Genomic DNA, 18,738 nt, shown 5'->3' on the forward strand with positions numbered 1-18,738 from the left:
CCAGAAGCTCCCTGGCCTCGGTTTCCCCATCTGTGCACAGCTCCTCATACCGCCTTCCTCCCCAGAAGCTCCCTGGCCTCGGTTTCCCCACCTGTGCACAGCTCCTCATACCGCCTTCCTCCCCAGAAGCTCCCTGGCCTGTTTCCCCACCTGTACCCAGCTCCCTGCATCTCCTTCCTCTCCTTTCTCCCCACAGAAGTTTTTCCGAGCTCTATGAGATGTCGCTGCAGGAGCCTAGCCGGCGGGGGATCCAAGGGCCAGGGCTTGAGGGGTCCCCAGCGGCAGGTCTGCGCCCACCCACAGTTCAGATGCTGCACGCACTGCACCTGCAGGACGGCTCCTCAGCACCCGGACCCCCTCCAGACCTCCCTGAGGAGAGGACTGAGTTTCTGCACAGTCAGAGCCATCCGTCTCCCCAGAGGTCAGCACCTGCCCCTTGCCAAGGGCCCCCCCCAGCCCTGTCCCCCACCTCTCTGGGTCCTGGGCTCTGGCCTCGACTCTCCTCATCCCCAGGGCAGGGAGGGCTGAGCAGCATCTCTGGCCCCTCACCTTTCCCTCACTGCCTCCCCAGCTCTCCGTCCGCGGGGGTCCCGCTCTTGCCAGATGCCACCCCGGACCTCCTCTTGGTGGCCACGCCTAAGCCTCCCCAGTCTGGCCAGGCCAGGCCAGGGATTTCGGACCAGGTAAGAAGCAGCCTGGGGCGACCCCCTCCGGGCACAGGGGGTGGACTGGGCATCCAGGTCCTCACCATGTGCCCACCTCAGGCTCTCTCTGATGCTGCCATGGGACAAGAGGCCCTGGAGGACCCCGCCCCACTGCCCAGGGAGCTCAGCGACTCCTTCCTGCCCCGGACTCTCTCCCTGAGGAATTCCATAAGCAAGAGTAAGTGCCCCTCTGACCTCCAGGGGGTGGAGGGCGTGCCCTGGGCGAGCCGGGCCTGGCACCTGCCTCTTCTGCCCTTAGTCCTGTCCGAGGCTGGGAGCGAGCCCCTGGAAGAGGAGTGGAAATCCATCTCGGAGATTGCCTCCACCTGCAACAGCATCCTGGAGGCCTTGTCCCGGGAGGGTGAGCAGCCCGGCCCCCTCCTGTCTGTCTGCTCCTTGCCTTGCCTGGCTCATCTGTACAATGGGGCTGTGTGGGGGTGGGGGCGGGGGTGGAAGGAAGGAGCCCTCATGTGTGCTGTCATTGTAGGCCAGCAGATGCCAGAGGGCGGTGATCCCCGGGAAGCTGCCAGAGCTGAGCCCGAGTAAGGACAGAACCGTGGCCGGGGAGGGCTGGGAGCAGGGTGGGAGAGGGACAGAGAAGGGGGCCCCAGGCAGGGAGCCAGGCTCCTCAGGTGCCCTCCCTGCCCACAGCCCAGCCTCTGGAAGCTTGTCTGAGAAGGTCTCCCACCTGGAGAGCATGCTGAAGAAGCTTCAGGGTGACTTGCAGAAGGTGAGGAGGGGAGGGCGGCAGGCCCAGGGGCTGGGCTGGGCTGGGATACTTGGCAGCCTCTCCACACTGCCCCCTACTGTCCCCCACTGCCCCGCTCCACGCTGCCCCCTCCACGTTGCCTCCCCTCCAGGAGAAGGCTGACAAAGCGGCCCTTCAGGAAGAGGTTCGGAATCTGCGACATAATAACCGGCGGCTACAGGCAGAGTCCCAGAGTGCAGCTGCCCGCCTGCTCAGGGCCTCCCAGCAGCTGGGAACCCCGGGCCCCTGACCCCTAGCTGCCCCAGGGCCCTCACCACGGGGGGCCGCTCCAGCTGGACGTCAGGCACGAGAAGGCAGAAACTATGTCCTGCTGCCCTCCCCGGAAGTCTCAGTGGCTTTTTGAAATGGGGGCAATCCTTTGTGTACTTTGGGGTAAAGGACCCCCCTCAGTCTCCTGGCCTTTCTCAGGCACCTCCTAGGCCTGGCTTCTTCATCCTCTCTGTAAATGTTGTTTGGCAGAAGTGTTCTTGGCATGAAAAAGTAAAGAACAGACATGACAGCTTTTGGTGGATGAATGAGGAAGAGAGGAGCAGGGGAGGAGGGTGTGCCCTAGGAAGATGGGCTGGGGTGGGCTGAAAGGGCAGGGGCTTCTAAGGCCAGCCAGCTTCATCTGCTCCATGCCTCTCCCCCTCCGGCTGGTCACCTGCCTCTGTCCTAGAGGCCTGGGCCCCCCATGGTGGGACAGGACAGAGGCCTCTGCCTCTGAGGGGTCTGTCTGGTCTAGGCCAGGATGGAGGTGAGGGCAGGGAGAGGAGGAGAGAGCTCTGGAAAGGCCAAGGATTGGGAAGGATCATAGAAACATGCACTGGGAGCCAGAAGGGTCTCCAGGCCAAGCCCCTGCTCTTCTAGAGGGAGAAGCAGGCCCCAAGAGGGCAAGAGACTTGTACAATGGCCAGGTTACATGAGCTGAAGTGGCAGGGCCAAGATTCAGACCCGTGTCCCTTGGTGGCTGGCCCCGGCCCTGAGGACACATGGGTGGGGAGCGCAGAGAGGGTGAGGTTGGCAGGCTGCCCAGTAGGAAGAACCCCAGGCTCTGCCTAGCCCTGTGAAGGAGAGATTGGGCAGCCTCCCCCCGCCCCCCCACTGCTCACACAGAAGGTTCTGCTGCCAGAGATGGCTCCCCTCCTTCCCCAGGACCTCTCCAGGTTCCTCAGCCCCCACATCCCTCACTCACTGGTGTGGTCTGGGCCCTGCTCCCTGCAGGTGGCCCCAGAAACCACACTGCTCCCTGCCCCTCACTCCCCCAGCCTGGCATCATCCATAGCCTCCCTCCAGGTCAGTGGTCTGGCTCTCTGCTGCACCCTAAGGGCAGGACCACTGCCCATTGCCTCAATTTGGAAGGAGCTCTCATCATTCAGGATGGAATCTGTCTAAATACTTGTGTCCAGTCTCAGCCTGGCCTGCCTCTGCCCATCCATATTGCCTTCTCCCATTCTGCAAGAGACACTGGCCTTGGACCAGTCCAGAAAACACCTGTGTCTGGCTTAAAGGGGGCATCCCACCGTACTGGTCCAGAATTGGAAATGCAATTAGCTGCACATTCAGTCACCACACTCTGGGGAGTTCTGTAGATCAGTTCCCCTCTCCCCCTTTTTCTGCTGTGGCCTGAAAGGCCTTTTGTCTGTCCCTATGCGGCCTCAGGGTAAAGCCCCCAAGGGGAAGGAGGAGCCCATCCCAGGGCTGACCCACCCAAACACCACTCTGAGGCCAGGCACCCAGGGGACAAACAGCTTTATTTACTGGATTTCTGGTCCCTTTGGCCTTGTTGGGAAGGAAATGGCTCCCGAAGGGGAGGAGGGAGGACAGGATGGCTTATCTTGCCTGGAAACCTGGGTTCTTTGCCAACCCAGAAGGCACGGGGATGAGAGAGCCCTCATTCACCCTGTCTGGGGAGGGGGGTGTCAGAGTGAGCTGGGGGCTCGAGAGTACACCAGGGCGTGCTGGGAGGTGAGCACCCACGCTCCCTCTTCTCTCACTTGGGGTGTCTCCCCCACTGACTGGGGCCTCCAGAGCCTTCCTTTGTCCAGAAGAGAGTGCTGGACATAGCAAAGTGGACCCCTGGATTTTTGTGAGGGAATCTAGGCTAACTCATCCCTGGCAAAGACTCCCTGCGACCAGATCCCCAACAAGATGGCAGCTGAGCAGCCTGAGACTGAAGACCTGGTGGGAGGAGGAGCCCAGCCCAGCTCAGGGCAGATCGAAGGGCTAGAAAGTCATTCCTTACAAGCCTCAGTTTCCTTCCTTGTCCACCCTCCATGGTTCCCGTTTCTCCAGGGGAAACATTCTCCATTTATTCAGTCTTCGTGTAAGGCCTAATCTTGAGCAGTGAAGTCCTTTGCTGTCCTGGCCTCTCCTCTGGATGCTGCTCCATCGAATCCCAGAGAACATACAGCCCTGACTCTTTACAGATGGAAACTGAGGTTCGGTGGAGGGCTGGGCATCCCCTGCGAAGCCTCCAGCTCCTTCTGCAGGTCACACTCACTCCAGAGGTTCTGGGCTCAGAACTGAGTCCCCTTTTCTTCCAGCCCATCACCTGACAGGCTTCCCTGCTGGCCGGCTCCTCTCCTGTCCTGCATCCACAGGGTCCAAGCCCTCGGTTTCAACTTCAGAGACGCCTTGGGCGGCGGCAGGCCAATCTTTAGATGTTTCACCTAGCATCTTTGTCCATCTCTCCTGGGAGGAGGGGTATATCCCGAGGCCCCCCACACCCAGAAGAAGAGAACTAGGGGACGCAGGCAGAATCCCCGATCCCGGAGCCCACACTAGCCAGTGAGCCCCCGCCTCTGGGGACGTCTCATGCCTTTGGGAACAGCTCTAATTGTTAGGAAATGGGCTCCCATCATTCATTGGCCTGCGACCTCGGGCCATCCACCTGGCTGGACCTCATTCTCCCCCTCCAGCTCTGACATCCTGCGAATTTTCTGTGGAAAAGAAGATGGTCGGGGAGTCAGTGAAAACATCTGGATTCCTTGTGCAGCCCCACGGGGGTCTGTGAGCCCGTTTGCTCACGTGTGAAATGGGACAGGCCCCCAGCTTTAAAGCAGGAGAAATGTAAACGCTTCGGGTCATTCTGTCGTCTCTTCTCCCAGAGGGCAGTGACCTTGGACAAGTCACTTTCCCCTCTCAACAGTTTCTGCACTGGGGCCCAGCGGGTGGGGCAGAGACACCAGCAACGATGATGGCGGTTCATTTCCACGTCCAGGGAGTCTTCAGGTTTACAGCCCTGGGCTCGAGTCCTGCCCGACCCAGCGCCCTAGGCCACTCTCTCCGAGAAGCAGACACAGGTCCAGGTCCTGCTCCTGTTCCACAGGGGGAGCTCCGCCGGGGGGGTGGGGCCATACGAGGACGCGCTTCCGAGAAGACCCGCCCACCTCCGGGAGCCGGAGCGTGGCTGAGTCCTCGTCCTTACATCGCGCATGTCCACCTTGGCAGAGCAGGGGGAGGAAGCGGGGCGCAGCCCCGCCCCCAGGCCGTCAGTGCGCATGCTCGACGGCTGGGCCGGCCTGGGAGTCCCTTCCCTAAGGGAGCCCAGGCCGGCAGGAGCCGCTGCAGACGGGGACTCATCTCGTTTCCTGGCGAGCTTTCAGGCACCCTCTTCCCCTCCCTCCCTCCTCGTGGTAGCACGCAGTTCCAAAACAGCACGCATGCGCAAGCCAGGGAGCTCGCAGTTCTTTCGCGCGTGTCCCGGGGCGTGGCTGTGTTTTTAAACATTTTATAAACACAGGAAAGTGGTGGGTGGTCTGCAGAGGCACTACTGCGCCTGCGCCGAGGACCCCTCCCCCCGCCATCCAGACCCTCCTCCGGCCTGAGCACTTGGGCCCGGGGCTTGCCTTCAGGGTGTTTCCCCTCTGGCGAGAGCACCCAGCAGAGCGGTGGGGGCGGGGCGCCTGGCCTGAGTCAAGGGAGGCCACAGACAGAGGCGCTTGGAGAGGGGTTTATTAATTCAGAGTAAAAAGAAGGCGCGGTCAGCAGCCCCGCTCCACCACGGGGCCCCGCCCGGCCTAAGGCACTTGAGGGGAGGGCCGCCCCCCAGGCCGGGCCCCCGCCGCAGAGCTGCGCGCTGGTAGGGATGCTGGTGCCAGGTGCAGAGAAGGAAGGGGCCGGTGGGAAGCCCGGCGTAAGGCCCCGCAAGGAGCTGCCAGCGGGGGGCCGCAGAGGGCAGGAGCGTAGCCCCCCAGCCCCCCACCGCCCCTTCTTCCGAGGAGTTAATGCTTTACTTAAGCACCTCCAGAACAGAGAGAGATACTGCAGATAACATAGAGAACGGGGTTCACTCCTGCCATCTCCGGGGAGACGGCTCCCCCAGCAAATCCGGGGGGAGGAGCAGCTTCAAGAGGCCATCCAGAGTAGGCCAGGGCCCCCTCGGGCCGGGCCGGGGCTTAGGAGCTGATCTGACTCAGGAAGGCCGACAGGTCCATGTCCCCCATGGAGGGGAAGACTTCATCTGCCCCCAGCAGACCGTTGGAGAGCGCCGAGGCCCCCGAGGGGCCGGAGCCAGGCTCGGGGGGCCGCTGAGGCCCGGCCATGAGGCGGGTGATGGACTCGGGGTACTCCATCAGCATGGGCTCCCCTGAGGGCCCAGGGCCTTCCAGGGGCCCTGCTACTCCCTGGTTCAGCAGCTGTTGGAACTCGGAGTTGTCGATGGCCGCGAGGCTGGGGTATGTTCCGTCGGGATCCCCCAGGAGCTCAGCCAGATCTCCATCTGTGTCAAACTGCAGGCCCAGGAGGGCCTCGGACAGCGTTCCCTCCCCGGACTGGGAGAGCTGGGGCGGGCCGGGGGCAGGGGCCGCGGTGGCTGGGGCTGGAACCAGGGGAGGAGTGGGCGCGGGGACAGTGGCCAGGGAGGGGGCTGGGACCTGGGCCGCTGGAAAGACCATGGGAGAAAACTCCTCCAAGTTGATAGTACTGAGGGGCGGGGGGAAACTGTAGGGCTGGGAGCCGGAGGAAGGCAGGCCTGGAAGGACACCTGAGTGGGCTGGAGAAAGAGAGAATGATCAGCAGCCTGTCCCAGGGCCAAGAGCTCCCCCACCCGGCCTCACCCTTTTAGGAGCCCCTTTCAGTCGGTCAGCGAGGAGGCTGCAGTGTTCATTTAAGAGATGCTGTTTTCCCCAATCCCAGCACAAGTACCGAGATGACAAGACCCTAGCCCAGGCCACCCAAGTGCCAAAGTCAACTTCAATGAATCCCAGGCCCCAGCTAGAGCCCTCTGACCCCTCCCGCCTGGTCCGAGTGGCTCCAGGCGGAACCAAGGCCTTACCCGGGGGCTTGGGAGCAGAGGTTGTGGTGCTGCGGGAGGGCACTGCAATGCGTCTGGGGGGCGTCCAGGCATCGGAACTGCCTGTTGGGTGGAGAGACCACGTTAGTCCAAGGAGACCTCCCCAGCTTCTCCCCTGAGCCCAGCCCCCTGCTGTCAGGACTCACCACTGAAAGGACTTGTTTTCATGATGTTCTTAAAGGTGCCCAGGGTTCTCTTGCGCTTCTCTTCAATTCGGTGTCGATCATCTGGGAGAAGAGAAGAAAGGCCGACTGGGTCCCACAGGCCCCCTTCAGCAGGCCCTCCAGAAGGGAGCTGTCCAGCCCACGACCCCACTCCCACCTTTCCTGGAAGAGGCCTTTATCCCCCAAGGCCCAGAAGCATTGAATAGGCAAGACAAAAGTAGGTCAGTCTATCTTCTGGGAATGCATCAATCACTACACAAGCATTTAACAAGTGCTTCCTGGGGCCTGAGCCCTGGACCCAAGGAGTAGTGGCAAGCCATGGTAGGGATGCCCCTAAAATGTGCCGTTTCCACCTCATCTCTGTCCAAGATTGCTAGAACTGCCCCTGTCCTGGATTAGATGAGAGGACTCCCTCTCACACCACACGACTGGTAGGTGAGTGCAGCCGGCTGCCTCTTGCATGCGTCCTTTCTCTTTACTCACCTTGCTACCCTCCCACAACCTACAAGAGTTCATCACACGCCTATGAATGTGCTGGGCCCTGGGGACAGGAAGGTCATGTCATGCGGGGCCTGAAATGCCAAACAGGAGTTCACCCCCAGTGCTGGAGACAAGGGGGAGCCAAGAGAGGATGTGACCAAATCTACTCGTAGGCAGCAGGAGCAGTGAGGAGGAACGTCCTTCAGAGGCCTGCCGGATTACTCCCTGTGGGGCCTGTTCCATGGGGACTCCTTTTGTCTGAGGTGGCCTCAGGGCCACAGAGGTGAGGTCCCTTCTATCCAACATAGTCAGGGGAGGCTGCCCTTTGAGCAGAAAGAGGGAGCCTGGATGTGAGACATGTAGATGAGATACATTAGAAGGAGGGAGAGCGAGAAGTAGAGAATGACCCAGATTTTATGAACCAGGATTCACAAAGGGAAGACTGGCCCGTACTTGCCAAATAGGGAAGTTGGGGGGGAAAGCCAACGATTGTGTTTTGGCCATGCAGAACTTGAGCTGCCCATGGGACATCCTGTTGTAAAAGCCCAACAGGCAGATGGTGATGGAGATGAGAGCTCGTGATACAGTCCTGAGGATCAGGTTTATACCAAGGAGACAACTGAACCATCCAGTAGGAAGCCAAGATAGTGACTGGGGAAGGAGAAGCTGGCAGAGCATCAGGGAACCCCCTGTTAGGGAGTTCCTAAGGAGGAACGTCAGTCAGGGAGGAGGCCGAGCTTCATCATTCCTCAGCTGGCCTACTCCTGGAGCCTGTAGACTGGTCTGGCCTGCCCCCAGTATCCTCCCCCCTCCAATCTATCTTCTTCACAGCTGCCAAAGCAATCTTCCTACTGCAAAGGTCTGACCACATTACTTTCTTATTACCAAACCTTCAATGTGTCCTATATCCTGCCAAACAAAGTCCAGCCTTTGGCTCCAGTTGATGTTCCCAGCCTAAAGTTCAACTGAATTCAGCAAACACCCAGTAAGTATTTGCTGGGTGCAGTTTTCTGCCTGCCAGCAAAGGACTCCAAATAAAAGGGGGGTCAGAAGATGCAGAGAAAGGAGATACACACCTTCCATTTTGCATCAACTTTTCTCCACCAAGAATACAATGGAACCGAACAAGAATGGGGAATAAGTAAGATCCAAAGTGAGGAGGAAAGCATGCCCCCAATTGCCCTTGTTAAGTTCCAGCCCTCAGGCCCAGTGGAACTCCACGTTCAGGTACTAAAGGAGCCAGCGATGCCCTTCCTGGGCATGGGGAGGTGCTGCAGGGCTGGAGAAGGTCAAAGGTCCAACCTGCAGAAAAGGGGAGAGCCTGGAGTCTGGAAACTACAGGTCAGTAAGCTCAACTGCAGTTTCTGGCATGTCAGGGACCTCCATGTTCCTCAAGAAGGCTCTACCCAGAAGAGAAATTCCATTTAAACCTACTGTAGACATTATAAAATATCAGGGAGTCTACCTGCCAAAAACAAACCCAGGAACTATATGAACACAGTTACAAAATACTTTTCACACAAAAAAAGTCAGATCTAAAAAACTGGAAAGATATCAATTACTCATGGGTAGGCCGAGCTAATATGAGAAAAATGACAATGCTACGAAATAAAATTACTTGTTCAGTGCCACACCAATCAAACTACCAAAAAATGATTTTATAGAGCTAGAAAAAACAAACAAAATTCATCCAGAAGAACAAAAGGTCCAGAATATCAAGGGAATTAAGGAAAAGAAATGCAAGGGAAGGTAGCCTAGTACCAAATCTTAAATCATACTCTAAAAGCAGCAACCACCAAAACTGCTTGGTACTAGTTCAGAAATAATGATGGATCAGTCAGGTTAGGTAAGCAAGACCCAATAGTCAATGGCTAGAGTAATCTACTATTTGATAAATCGAAAGATTCCAGCATCTGAGATAAGAACTCAGAAAAACTGCTGGGAAAACTGGAAAACACTATGGCAGAAACTAGGCACAAACCAGCATCTTACACCCTATACCAAGACAAAGTAAAAATGGGTACATGATTTAGATATACTGATACTATAAGCAAACTAGGAGAGCACAGAATAGTTTACCTGTCAGGTTTATGGAACAGGGAAGAATAATGACCAAACAAGAGATAGAGAACATTATGAAATGCCAAATGGATTATTTTGATGACATTAAATTGAAAAGTTTTTGCACAAACAAAGCCAATGCAACCAAGATTAGGAGGGAAGCAGAAAACTGAGAATTTTTTTACAGTCAGTGTCTCTGATAAAGGTCTCATTTCTAAAATATATAGAGAACTGACTCAAATTTATAAGAATACAAGTCATTCCCCAAATGATAAATGGTCAAAGGATATGAGCAGGCAGTTTTCAGAGGAAGAAATTAAAGCTATCTATAGTCATATGAAAAAATGCTCTAAATCACTATTGATTAGAGAAATGCAAATCAAAACAACTCTGAGGTGCCACATCACACCGGTCAGATTAGCTAACATGACAAAACAGGAAAATGATAAATGTTGAAGAAGATGTGGGAAACACTGATGCATTGTTGGTAGAGTTGTGAGCTGATCCAACTTTTCTGGAGAGCAATTTGGAACTATGCCCACAGTTATAAAACGGTGTCTACCCTCTGACCCAGCAATACCACTTCTAGGTTTGTTTCCCAAAGAGATCATAAAAAAGAGAAAAGGACCCACATGAACAAAGATATTTATAGTAGTTCTTTCTGTGGTGGCAAAGAATTGGAAATTGAGGGGCTGTCCATCAACTGGGGAATGGCTGAACAAGTTGTGGTATATGCATGTAATGGAATGCTATTATTCCATAAGAAATGATGAGCAGGTGGACTTCAGAAGAACCTAGAAAGACTTGTATGAACTGAGCTGAATGAAGTGAACAGACCCAGAAGTGTCCACAGTGACAGTAACACTGTGCAATGACTGACTGATAGACTGGGCTCTTCTCAGCAATGCAAGGATCTGAGACAATTCCAAAAGATCTATGATGGAAAATGCCGCCCGCATCCAGAGAAGGAATCCTGGGCTAGATGCCGACGGAAACAGACTGTTCGCTCTCCTTTTCTTTTGTGGTTTTGGTCTGTTTCTTCTTCTCATGGTTCCTCCCATTAATGTTCTAATACTTCTTTACGCCATGAGTAATGTGAAAATGTTTAATGTGAATGTATAGCAAAATAACAGTGTCTTTCACAGTTTTTATGAGATGGCTAGGTGGTGCAGGGAATAGAACACCAGCCCTGAAGTCAGGAGGACCCCGAGTTCAAATCCAGCCTCAGACACTTCACACTTGCTAGCCGTGTGATCTTGGGCAAGTCACTTAGTCCCAACTGCCCTACTTTCCCCCTCCAAAAAGCAAAAAAAAAAAGTCTAATATGAATGTATAAATAGAGTATCAGATTACACACTGTCTTGGGGAGGGGGGACGAGAAGGAGGGGGAAGAAAATGTGGAAACTCAAAATCTTATGGAAGTGAATGCTGAAAACTAAAAATAATTTTTTTTAAAGGAAATAATGTTTTAGTTTAAAAAAAAAAAAGAAGACTCTGCCTTGAACTTGGTCTGAATGCTGATCATCTCAGGGAACCATCCTTTCTGCCCCTTCTCAGCAGAGAGGTGAGAGACTCCAGGCACAGAACAGGCCTACAAGGTCAGGCATGACCAAGGTCAGCACCTTGGTTGGGGTGGGGGGGAGAACAATGTAAATGATAGAAAACACAGACAAAATTTCTAGAACTAAGTTATCATAAAGTCACTTCCTTTTCTGATAGAACCCTTGAACAGTCCATCAGGAGAAGGCCAAAGATATATGAAGATGGGGTAGCACCTGTGATTGAGTTGGCAATATTCTACCAATGCACACCAGTACTTTCTCTGCAATTTGCTATCTGAGAAAGCTTCCTAGAGCACCAAGAGGGAAAGTGACAGGGTCAGGGTCAAACAGCCAGGAGGGTCACAGGGGGCCTCCAAGTGCCCCCTCCACCCTGGCTGCCTCTCCACAGATGTGGAGATGACCCAGCCAGGAGGGTCACAGTGGGCCTCCAAGTGCCCCCTCCACCCTGGCTGCCTCTCCACAGATGTGGAGATGACCTGAGTGCCCCACCACAGCTGGAAGGGATGGCCAACATGCTGGAGAAGAACAGGAATTGATATCCACACAGCACCTTGGAATTGGTTGGTCTGCATGCATTCACTACGCACCTACCAACTCATGTCAGACCACCCTGGGCACGTGAAGTCCTACATCCAGCTTCAGCAGCCTGACAGAACACATCCTGGAGGCTCAGTGCACCCCAGCCTGACATGCCAGGATGCACACACGACTCTTCATCATCCCTAGGGGTGTGCCCCTCCTCACTTCACCTCCCTCACAAAGCCGGTCTGGCTCACCTGCTGGGCTGCGAGGTCCTTTCTCCTCCCTAAAATGCCCTGCCTCTATCTTGTAAATAGTTACAGAAGTGGCTTCTCCTGAGTAGGTGGCCAGGCTCCCTGAGAGCAGGGACAGCTTTACTGTGTCTTTGTATACCTCACAGGGTAGGAGTGTAACAAATGCTTGTTTGTTGAATGATTCAGACCCTTGAATGCCAAAGGGGCCTATGCTTTTACTAGGAAGCAGCTGGAAGCAGGGACTTTTGAGCAAAGGAGATGACAGTGGGTTGAAGGAAGGCCCTTGAAGGTAACAAGGCAGGTGGGTGTGGAGTAGGAATGGATGCCACTGTGGGAATCACCAGGTGGTCCTGACATTGATCAGCTCTGTCAAGACAGTTTCAAGGAACTCCCAAAGTTTTGAACCTGAAAGGCAGGATGGCAGTCTTCTGAATGCAAGAAAAGATAGGGGGGAGGGAGGAAGAAGAGGAGAAAGAGAAAGGAGGAAGAAGAGGTTGGGGGGCATTGATTCCTTCTCTGTGCACTCTGACAGAGTTTGCTTGGAGAAGTTTCGCCAGGCATGAAGAAGCACCAAAGACATGGTCATGCACAGAGCCCCAGCCCCCATCTGGCCACACCATGGGAAATGGACCAAGGGCTCAGCCTCTAGGCAGCAGGGCCCTGCCTGCTCAGAGTACAGCCCCTGTACCTGTGTCTGGCAGATACTGGAACTCCATGGGCTCGCTGAGCTCCCGGTCAGATGGCCGCCGAAGCTGCATGTGAACCCGTACGGGGGCCTGTAAGGTAGGCTCTGCATATGGCGGGGTGCGGAATACAATGGCCACCTGTCTGTGCACATCGGCCTGCGAGAAGGATCCACGCGCCTCCCAACCAGGCCCCGTGAAGCACACCTCGATGTCCTCTGTTGGGGACAGGACAGGCAGAGATGTGTCAGCCTCTCCCATGGCCTCCTCCTCCTCCCCCCAGCCCTGCTCCTGCACCATGCCCAGCTGGCACTGACCTTTCTGCACCTTGTCGCAGAGGAGGAAGATCTCATCTCCGCCCAGGCAGCTGCCCGAGTTGCGGTTCACACGGCAGATCTTCAGCTCTGCAGTGTTGGGAGCCCCTGAGGGTACAAGGGAGAGCAAGAGCTCAATCAGGCTGGGCCTCCTACAGGGCCCCATCCCCTGCAAGCCTGGTCCCCCAGGATCCCTGTGCTCCCCCCCAGTTAGCATAGGTGTCACCCTGATTCACACACACTTTTGGGACTAGAGCTCCCTCTCCTCCCCATCCCAGAACCCAAGAACATAGCTTTGGTCCCACCTCCTCTAGCAGCCTGCCCCCTCAATTATTCCCCCTTCCCTCTAACCTTCCATTCTACTGACTTATCTACTCCTACCAGCTCAGTGGCTCAGTGGAGGGTGCTAGACTTTACGAAGCCCTGAGTTCAGATACTGCCTAAGACACTTAATCCTAGATGAGTCACTTGGCCTCTCTCTGCCTCAGTTTCCTCATCTGTAAAGTGGGGAAAATAAAAGCACCCACTTCCCAGGGTCTTTGAGGGGATTAAATAAAGTATTTGTAAAGCTCTTTGGAAATGTTAAGGCACGATATAAATTAAACTACTCTGTATAAGCATCATTAGTCATATACTTATGCTGCACGTATTTCTGTATGTATTTGCTGACCCCTCCCTTGGACTGTAAACAGCTCGCTCTCTGTACCCGTATCCCTGGGTTCAGCGCCCCTGGCGTGCAGACCCCCTTCTCTGCAGCCTCTGACACTGCTGAGCAGCCCTTTCAGATCTCCCACCTCTGACTGCTCCTTCCCAGCATCCTTCGCTGATTCCTCATTTGTGTCCCACCTCCCCACCACGGACGGGCCTCCAATGCTCTCTCCTGTTCTCCTGGTGATCTCATCAGCTCTGATCTGGTAAAGTGCCCCTGTCCAGTAACTCCTCAAGCAGTGTGTTCAGCTCGAAACTCTCCTCTGCTGAGTTTCAGTCCTGAATCCTGAACTGCCGTTACCAACTCAGACCCCTCAAACACCACAGGTCCAAAACAGGACTCAGCTACCCTTTTTCCCTAGTATGACTATGCTGTGGTGGGTACCATCATTTTTCCAGTCACTCAGGTTCTCAATCCTGGAGTCAGTCACCTTTCCATTCTCCCCTCTCCCTCACCAAGAGTCAATCTTGCCAAATCCTGTTGGGTCTCTCTCCCACCTGTTCCCTTCCCCTTAATGCCATGAACAATCACCCTCCGGACCAGTGACAAGCTCCTCATAGGTCTTTTGGTTTGTCTTCCTTACAGCTGCCAAGGTGACCACGCCACTGCCCTACTCTCAGAGCTCTGCCCCTTTCTTTCTGCCTCTGTTGGTGTGAAAGGCTCTTCACACCCTGGCTCCAGCCTGCCTACAATCGCTGTTTCCCACAAGCCCCACCTCCCCTCCCTCACAACCCTGCACGTGTGCCACAGAGATGTTGTGCTGGCTTATTTGTGTATGTGCTGCCTCCCCCCCAGCAGAATCGAAGTCTGCTGAGGGCAGACTTGCTTTGGGTTTTGTCTTTGTATCTGTAGCACCCAACATAACGTATTTAACAAGGTCCTAGCTCTGGGGCTGGAAAGGGCCACAGAAGAACATCCCATCAAGGACAATCTCATTTGACAGAAGAGGAAGCTAAGACACAGGGAGGTGAAGAGTCTGCCAACAGCCACACGGCCAGTAAGTCTCTGAGGCCGACTGCAAGTGCAGCACACTGTTCCTCAATAACTTGATGCAGGGATTACTAAACAGCCTGTGACAGCCTAGTGCAGGGCCTTGACCATCCCAGACCTCATGCATCTCCTCCATGCACCAGAGCCAGCACCAAACACCAAACACTTCCTCAGACTCGGCCCTGTACTAGCCTGTGATTACTTCCAGGCCATAGGTCCAGTTTGCCAAGAACCACACTGATCATTCCTGTGCCTGGCCTGGACAGGGCCCGGATAGGGCCCGAATCTCAGTAGGCCTGTAAGCTCTGGAAGGGCAAGGATCTGGTCTTCTCCCTCCAGGCCCTGTATGCTCTCTGGCCGCTGGCATGCGCTCTGTGTTTGGGGGAGCAGGTGCTCGCCGAGGACCTGGGGGTGGTGGCCCAGAAATGTCCAAAAATGAGCTCATTGGCTGCAGGTTCTCCAAGAGCCTGATACCACCTGATCTCCCTGAGCACCTCCCCTCTCACTCTGTAGCCCACTGGCTCTACTCAGACCCCTGGATCTAGGTGTCTTCCTCCCATACGCATCAGCACTAAGTAATTCTTCTTGTTTTCACTGCTCAGCTCCGGGGAGCTGGAAGCACTCCATTCTGCGTCACATGGCCCTCCTCTGACCCAGCCCACCCCAGCTTGTATCTGCTTAGCCGTGGGTATGCCACAATCCTCCCCGGAAGCACCCAGGTCCCAAGAAGGCACTGTTGACTTCTGGAGTCCTAACACCAACTGCCATATGTCCCTTGCCATGCCTTAATGCTGGCTGAAACAAAGTGTCTGGGCATCCCCACTCTTTAGCTTCTCTAGGTCCAATCTACTAGCTAACCTTCTGCTGCCTATGGCTCAGCTCTCCCTCAAGACACGGCTTGGGGGCCAGATTCCCCTTTCCCTGCCTTTCACTCACGGTTATCATAGATGGGATGGGAGAGAACAGGGGGCAGGACAAGGGGCCTGCCTGCAGGGTCCCGGATGGTCACTTGGAAGCAGAGTCGGACAGCATTCAGGTCATAGTCTCCACGCTGTTCTTCCAGGGGCACTATGGAAATAGGGGAGTGTCACAGGGTAACGAGGCTCCCACTCTGTGGGAGACACACAGTACTGCTGTGGGGCCAAAGGGAACCCACAAAGACACCACTAAGGGGGCATAAAAATGGAGCCATGGAACAGAGAATCCCAGGGCTAGACCTAGAAGTGAACAAATCAGGCAGTTCATCAAGGTAAAAGAAGAGAAACTTTTAAATTACATTTCAAAAATGTGCACACTATAAAGGTCAGAAAAAAATTACTCTCCAAAAGAGAGTAAACTAATTTGGCGCTAGGGGTGGTGCTGGAGGCCGGACAGAAAGGAAAGGTCTGAAGGCCTGGAAGACAACAGACAAGTGACACCCAGCATGGCACAGATGACAAAGACAGGTGCACTGGTGCATTGTTGCTGGAGCTGTGAAGTGATCCAACCATTCTGGGTTTTAATTTGGAAGCAAAAAAAGGTACTAATGGCTTTTGACCCAATAATATAATTATTGAAACACCACAAAATCTAAAGATAGAAACAACAGGTCTTACATAAACCAAAATATCCACAGCACTTCTACAGCTTTAACAAAGTGGGGGCTTATCAATCAGAGATGGGCTGACAACACTTGGCACGTGAATGTAACAGAACATTACCATGCAGTAAAAAATAAAAAATAAAAATAATTCACAAAAACATAGGAAGATTTGTATGAACAGATGGCATGGAGTGAAACAAGCAAGCCCAAGTGAAGAGGAGAGTGTCTGAAGCAAGCCAAGGCCAGAGTGACTGAGCAGATAACGAGGGGCTGGCAACAGAGGAGCGGGGAGGCGCCTAGGGCAGAACACTGCTCTGGCCCCTCACTTAGGGGGAAGGGTGGGAAATGACAGTGAACCAGGAGTAACGCCAAACGCATCCTAAAAGGGTCCTGAAGCAGCGACGTGGGCAGTGGGAGGAAGAAGCCTGCCAGTGAGGCGGGGAGGCACAGGACAGGGCTGGGCTGGGGCCTCTCACCATTGAAGGGATTGTTGTTGGTCTGCATTCGATGAGCGATGGCCTGCTCCAGATCTCGCTTCTTCACACACTGAATCCCCAGGTTCTGGAAGCTAACACCTCACGCCTGTCAGCCTGCAGGGCTCCCCCAGCCCGGTCCGGGCCTCCTCTGCCCACCCCCCACCACGCTGGGTGCCCCGGGACTACGGCTCTGTCCTGGCCACCTTGTAGCGTCCTTCTGGCTCCGCCTCCCCAGGAAGAACTGAGCGCTGGGTGGGACCCCAACACCTCCAGGGCCCACGGTGCAGACATGGGCCTTCTCACCTGTGGATGCAGTGATCAGGGGAGAGTTCGGCCTCGTAGAAGCCGTCCCTGCAGTCCTTCCCCACCAACTCATGAGGGTGGGGCCGGTGAGGGGGTTCCTTGGTCACCAGGGAGATGCGGACAGTGCCAGGCCCTGTGTAGCCAACGATCTGGGAAAGGAGTGGAGACTGAGTCGGCCCCTTCAGGGAAGGCAAACGCAGAGATCCCAGACCCAACAAGGGGCCCAGGGTCGCGTGCGCCCCTCCCCTCCCAATGGGCCCGCAGTCTCCCCCTGCCCCGCCCCCCGGAGCCCCTCCCCCCGCCCCGGTCCCACCTTGATGGTGGGGTGCGTCTTGGTGGTGTCCGTGCTGCGCTCCCCAGGGATGCTGCCCGCAGAGCGGCCCTCGCACTTGTAGCGGAAGCGCATCCCCCGCTGCTTGGGCTGCTCGATGATCTCCACGAAGGGGCCCCGGGCCGGGGGAGAATCTGGGGGCCGGGGGCGCACACAGCGCGGGATCAGGACCCCCGGCCCGCGGCCCCCCCCCCCCCCCCTCCACCGCCCCCAGCCCCCAGTGCCGCTCCCACTTACCCGAGGCGAAGATCATGGGTAACAGGTCTGAAAAGAGGAGGGGGGCGCGGGAAAAGGGGGTCAGGCCCCTCCCCTCCCGGGCCCACCTCCCCCCCACGCCCCGCCCCGGGAGGGGGCGGCCAGCCCGACCTTCAGGCCCAAAGGTGCGCTCTGGCCTCTCCCGGCCCCCTCCCCCTCCCCCGGTCAGAGGTCAGGCTCACCCTCCATGGCCAGGGTCCTGGGGGCGGGGCCGGGGTCGCAGCTGGAGCCCCTACGGCGCGGCGCGCGCCCTACGCCTGAGCCATTCGCCAGAGGCGGAAATGCGCCGCGCGCGCTCGCGGCGTCACTGCTCGGAATGCGGGGCCGCGCCTGCGCACCAGAGCCTCCCGGGGCGCGCGCGCTGCGCGCTCCCTCCGTCGGGGCGGACCGAGTGCGCAGGTGCGGGGAGGTGGCCCGCGGGTCCCGTAAGACCTGGGGGCAGGGAGGCTTGGGACCCCGGCCGGCCCCTCCGCGCTAGGGTTCCATTGTTTATTATTTATCGGCAAAAAGCTTTTCCAAAACGTTCAGGCAGGGGCCCAGCACCCACCCGAGGCGGGGTGGGCGGGGCGGGAGGGCCGCTGCCTGATTGGCGGAGAGCCGGACGTCTCTGCGTGATTGCGTCATGTGTCTTCGAGAAGCACGTGGCCCCAGGCTTCGGGAGGGGCGGGAGAACTGGGAGGGGCTGAAGCCCCTACTCTGTGCGAGACGCTGCTCTGGTTGGAATGAGGAAGAAGACTCCGAGAGGAGGGCCGGGGCTCCAGGGGAGGGCTGGGGCACCGGCCTCTCCCCTTAGAATTGTTCTTGGACGGAAGCGCGGGTCACTGCGCTCTTGGTTCTGCCTGGTCCTGTTTCTGTCCTCTTTGCGGCTGAACTCCCGGGAGAGGCGGTCTACACCGGCGCCCCCACGGCCCCTCCCGGGAGAGACGGTCTACACCGGCGCCCCCACGGCCCCTCCCGGGAGAGGCCGTCTACACGGGGCTCCCCCACGACTCTCCTTTCACCCTATTGACCTCTTACAATCTGACGTCTGACTTTATCGTTCAACCAAACTGCCCCCCTAAATTCTCAGTGATGCCCTACCGGCCTCTCCCCCACGCGCGTTCTCCTTGACCTCTCTGCGGCTGGGGACACTGTGGGTCACTTGCTCCTGTCCTCGGGCCTCTCTTCTCTAGGTTCTGGGGACCCCGCCACGCTCACCCCTTTCTCCTGCTTCTCTGGCAGCTTGTTCTCAATCCTCTTCCAGATCCCATCCTTTGTATCCGGTGGGGTTTAAAAATCGCCACGTGCGAAAACTAAACTCAGCTTCC

The 18,738-nt window shown here is 56.2% G+C and overlaps 2 protein-coding genes across 2 annotated transcripts in view; one reads left to right on the forward strand and one right to left on the reverse strand.

Moving 5' to 3' along the window:
* The window catches only part of SIPA1 (signal-induced proliferation-associated 1), a 13,042-nt gene extending 11,070 nt beyond the window's left edge, over positions 1-1,972 (forward strand). Inside the window, exons 10-16 of the mRNA XM_069066352.1 lie at positions 197-421; positions 572-683; positions 765-882; positions 964-1,065; positions 1,192-1,246; positions 1,356-1,434; positions 1,565-1,972. Of these exons, the coding sequence (XP_068922453.1) occupies positions 197-421; positions 572-683; positions 765-882; positions 964-1,065; positions 1,192-1,246; positions 1,356-1,434; positions 1,565-1,702 (829 nt within the window). The 3' untranslated portion in view covers positions 1,703-1,972. The remainder of the gene's footprint in view (positions 1-196; positions 422-571; positions 684-764; positions 883-963; positions 1,066-1,191; positions 1,247-1,355; positions 1,435-1,564) is intronic.
* A 1,215-nt stretch (positions 1,973-3,187) lies between these two features.
* On the reverse strand, positions 3,188-17,775 carry RELA (RELA proto-oncogene, NF-kB subunit). Its single transcript, XM_069066353.1, has 11 exons — positions 17,614-17,775; positions 17,414-17,440; positions 17,159-17,310; positions 16,846-16,994; positions 16,543-16,634; positions 15,421-15,552; positions 12,789-12,893; positions 12,477-12,689; positions 6,895-6,975; positions 6,731-6,811; positions 3,188-6,448 (listed from the first exon to the last, which is right to left on the reverse strand). The coding sequence occupies exons 1-11, from the start codon at positions 17,618-17,620 to the stop codon at positions 5,853-5,855; spliced, it is 1,635 nt and encodes a 544-aa protein (XP_068922454.1). The 5' UTR covers positions 17,621-17,775; the 3' UTR covers positions 3,188-5,852.
* Positions 17,776-18,738: the final 963 nt, after the last annotated feature.

This window comes from Petaurus breviceps, unplaced genomic scaffold (genome assembly GCF_028583685.1).
Source record: "Petaurus breviceps papuanus isolate PSGF00001 unplaced genomic scaffold, PetGlider_PUasm1.0 90721, whole genome shotgun sequence".
Taxonomy (NCBI): domain Eukaryota; kingdom Metazoa; phylum Chordata; class Mammalia; order Diprotodontia; family Petauridae; genus Petaurus; species Petaurus breviceps.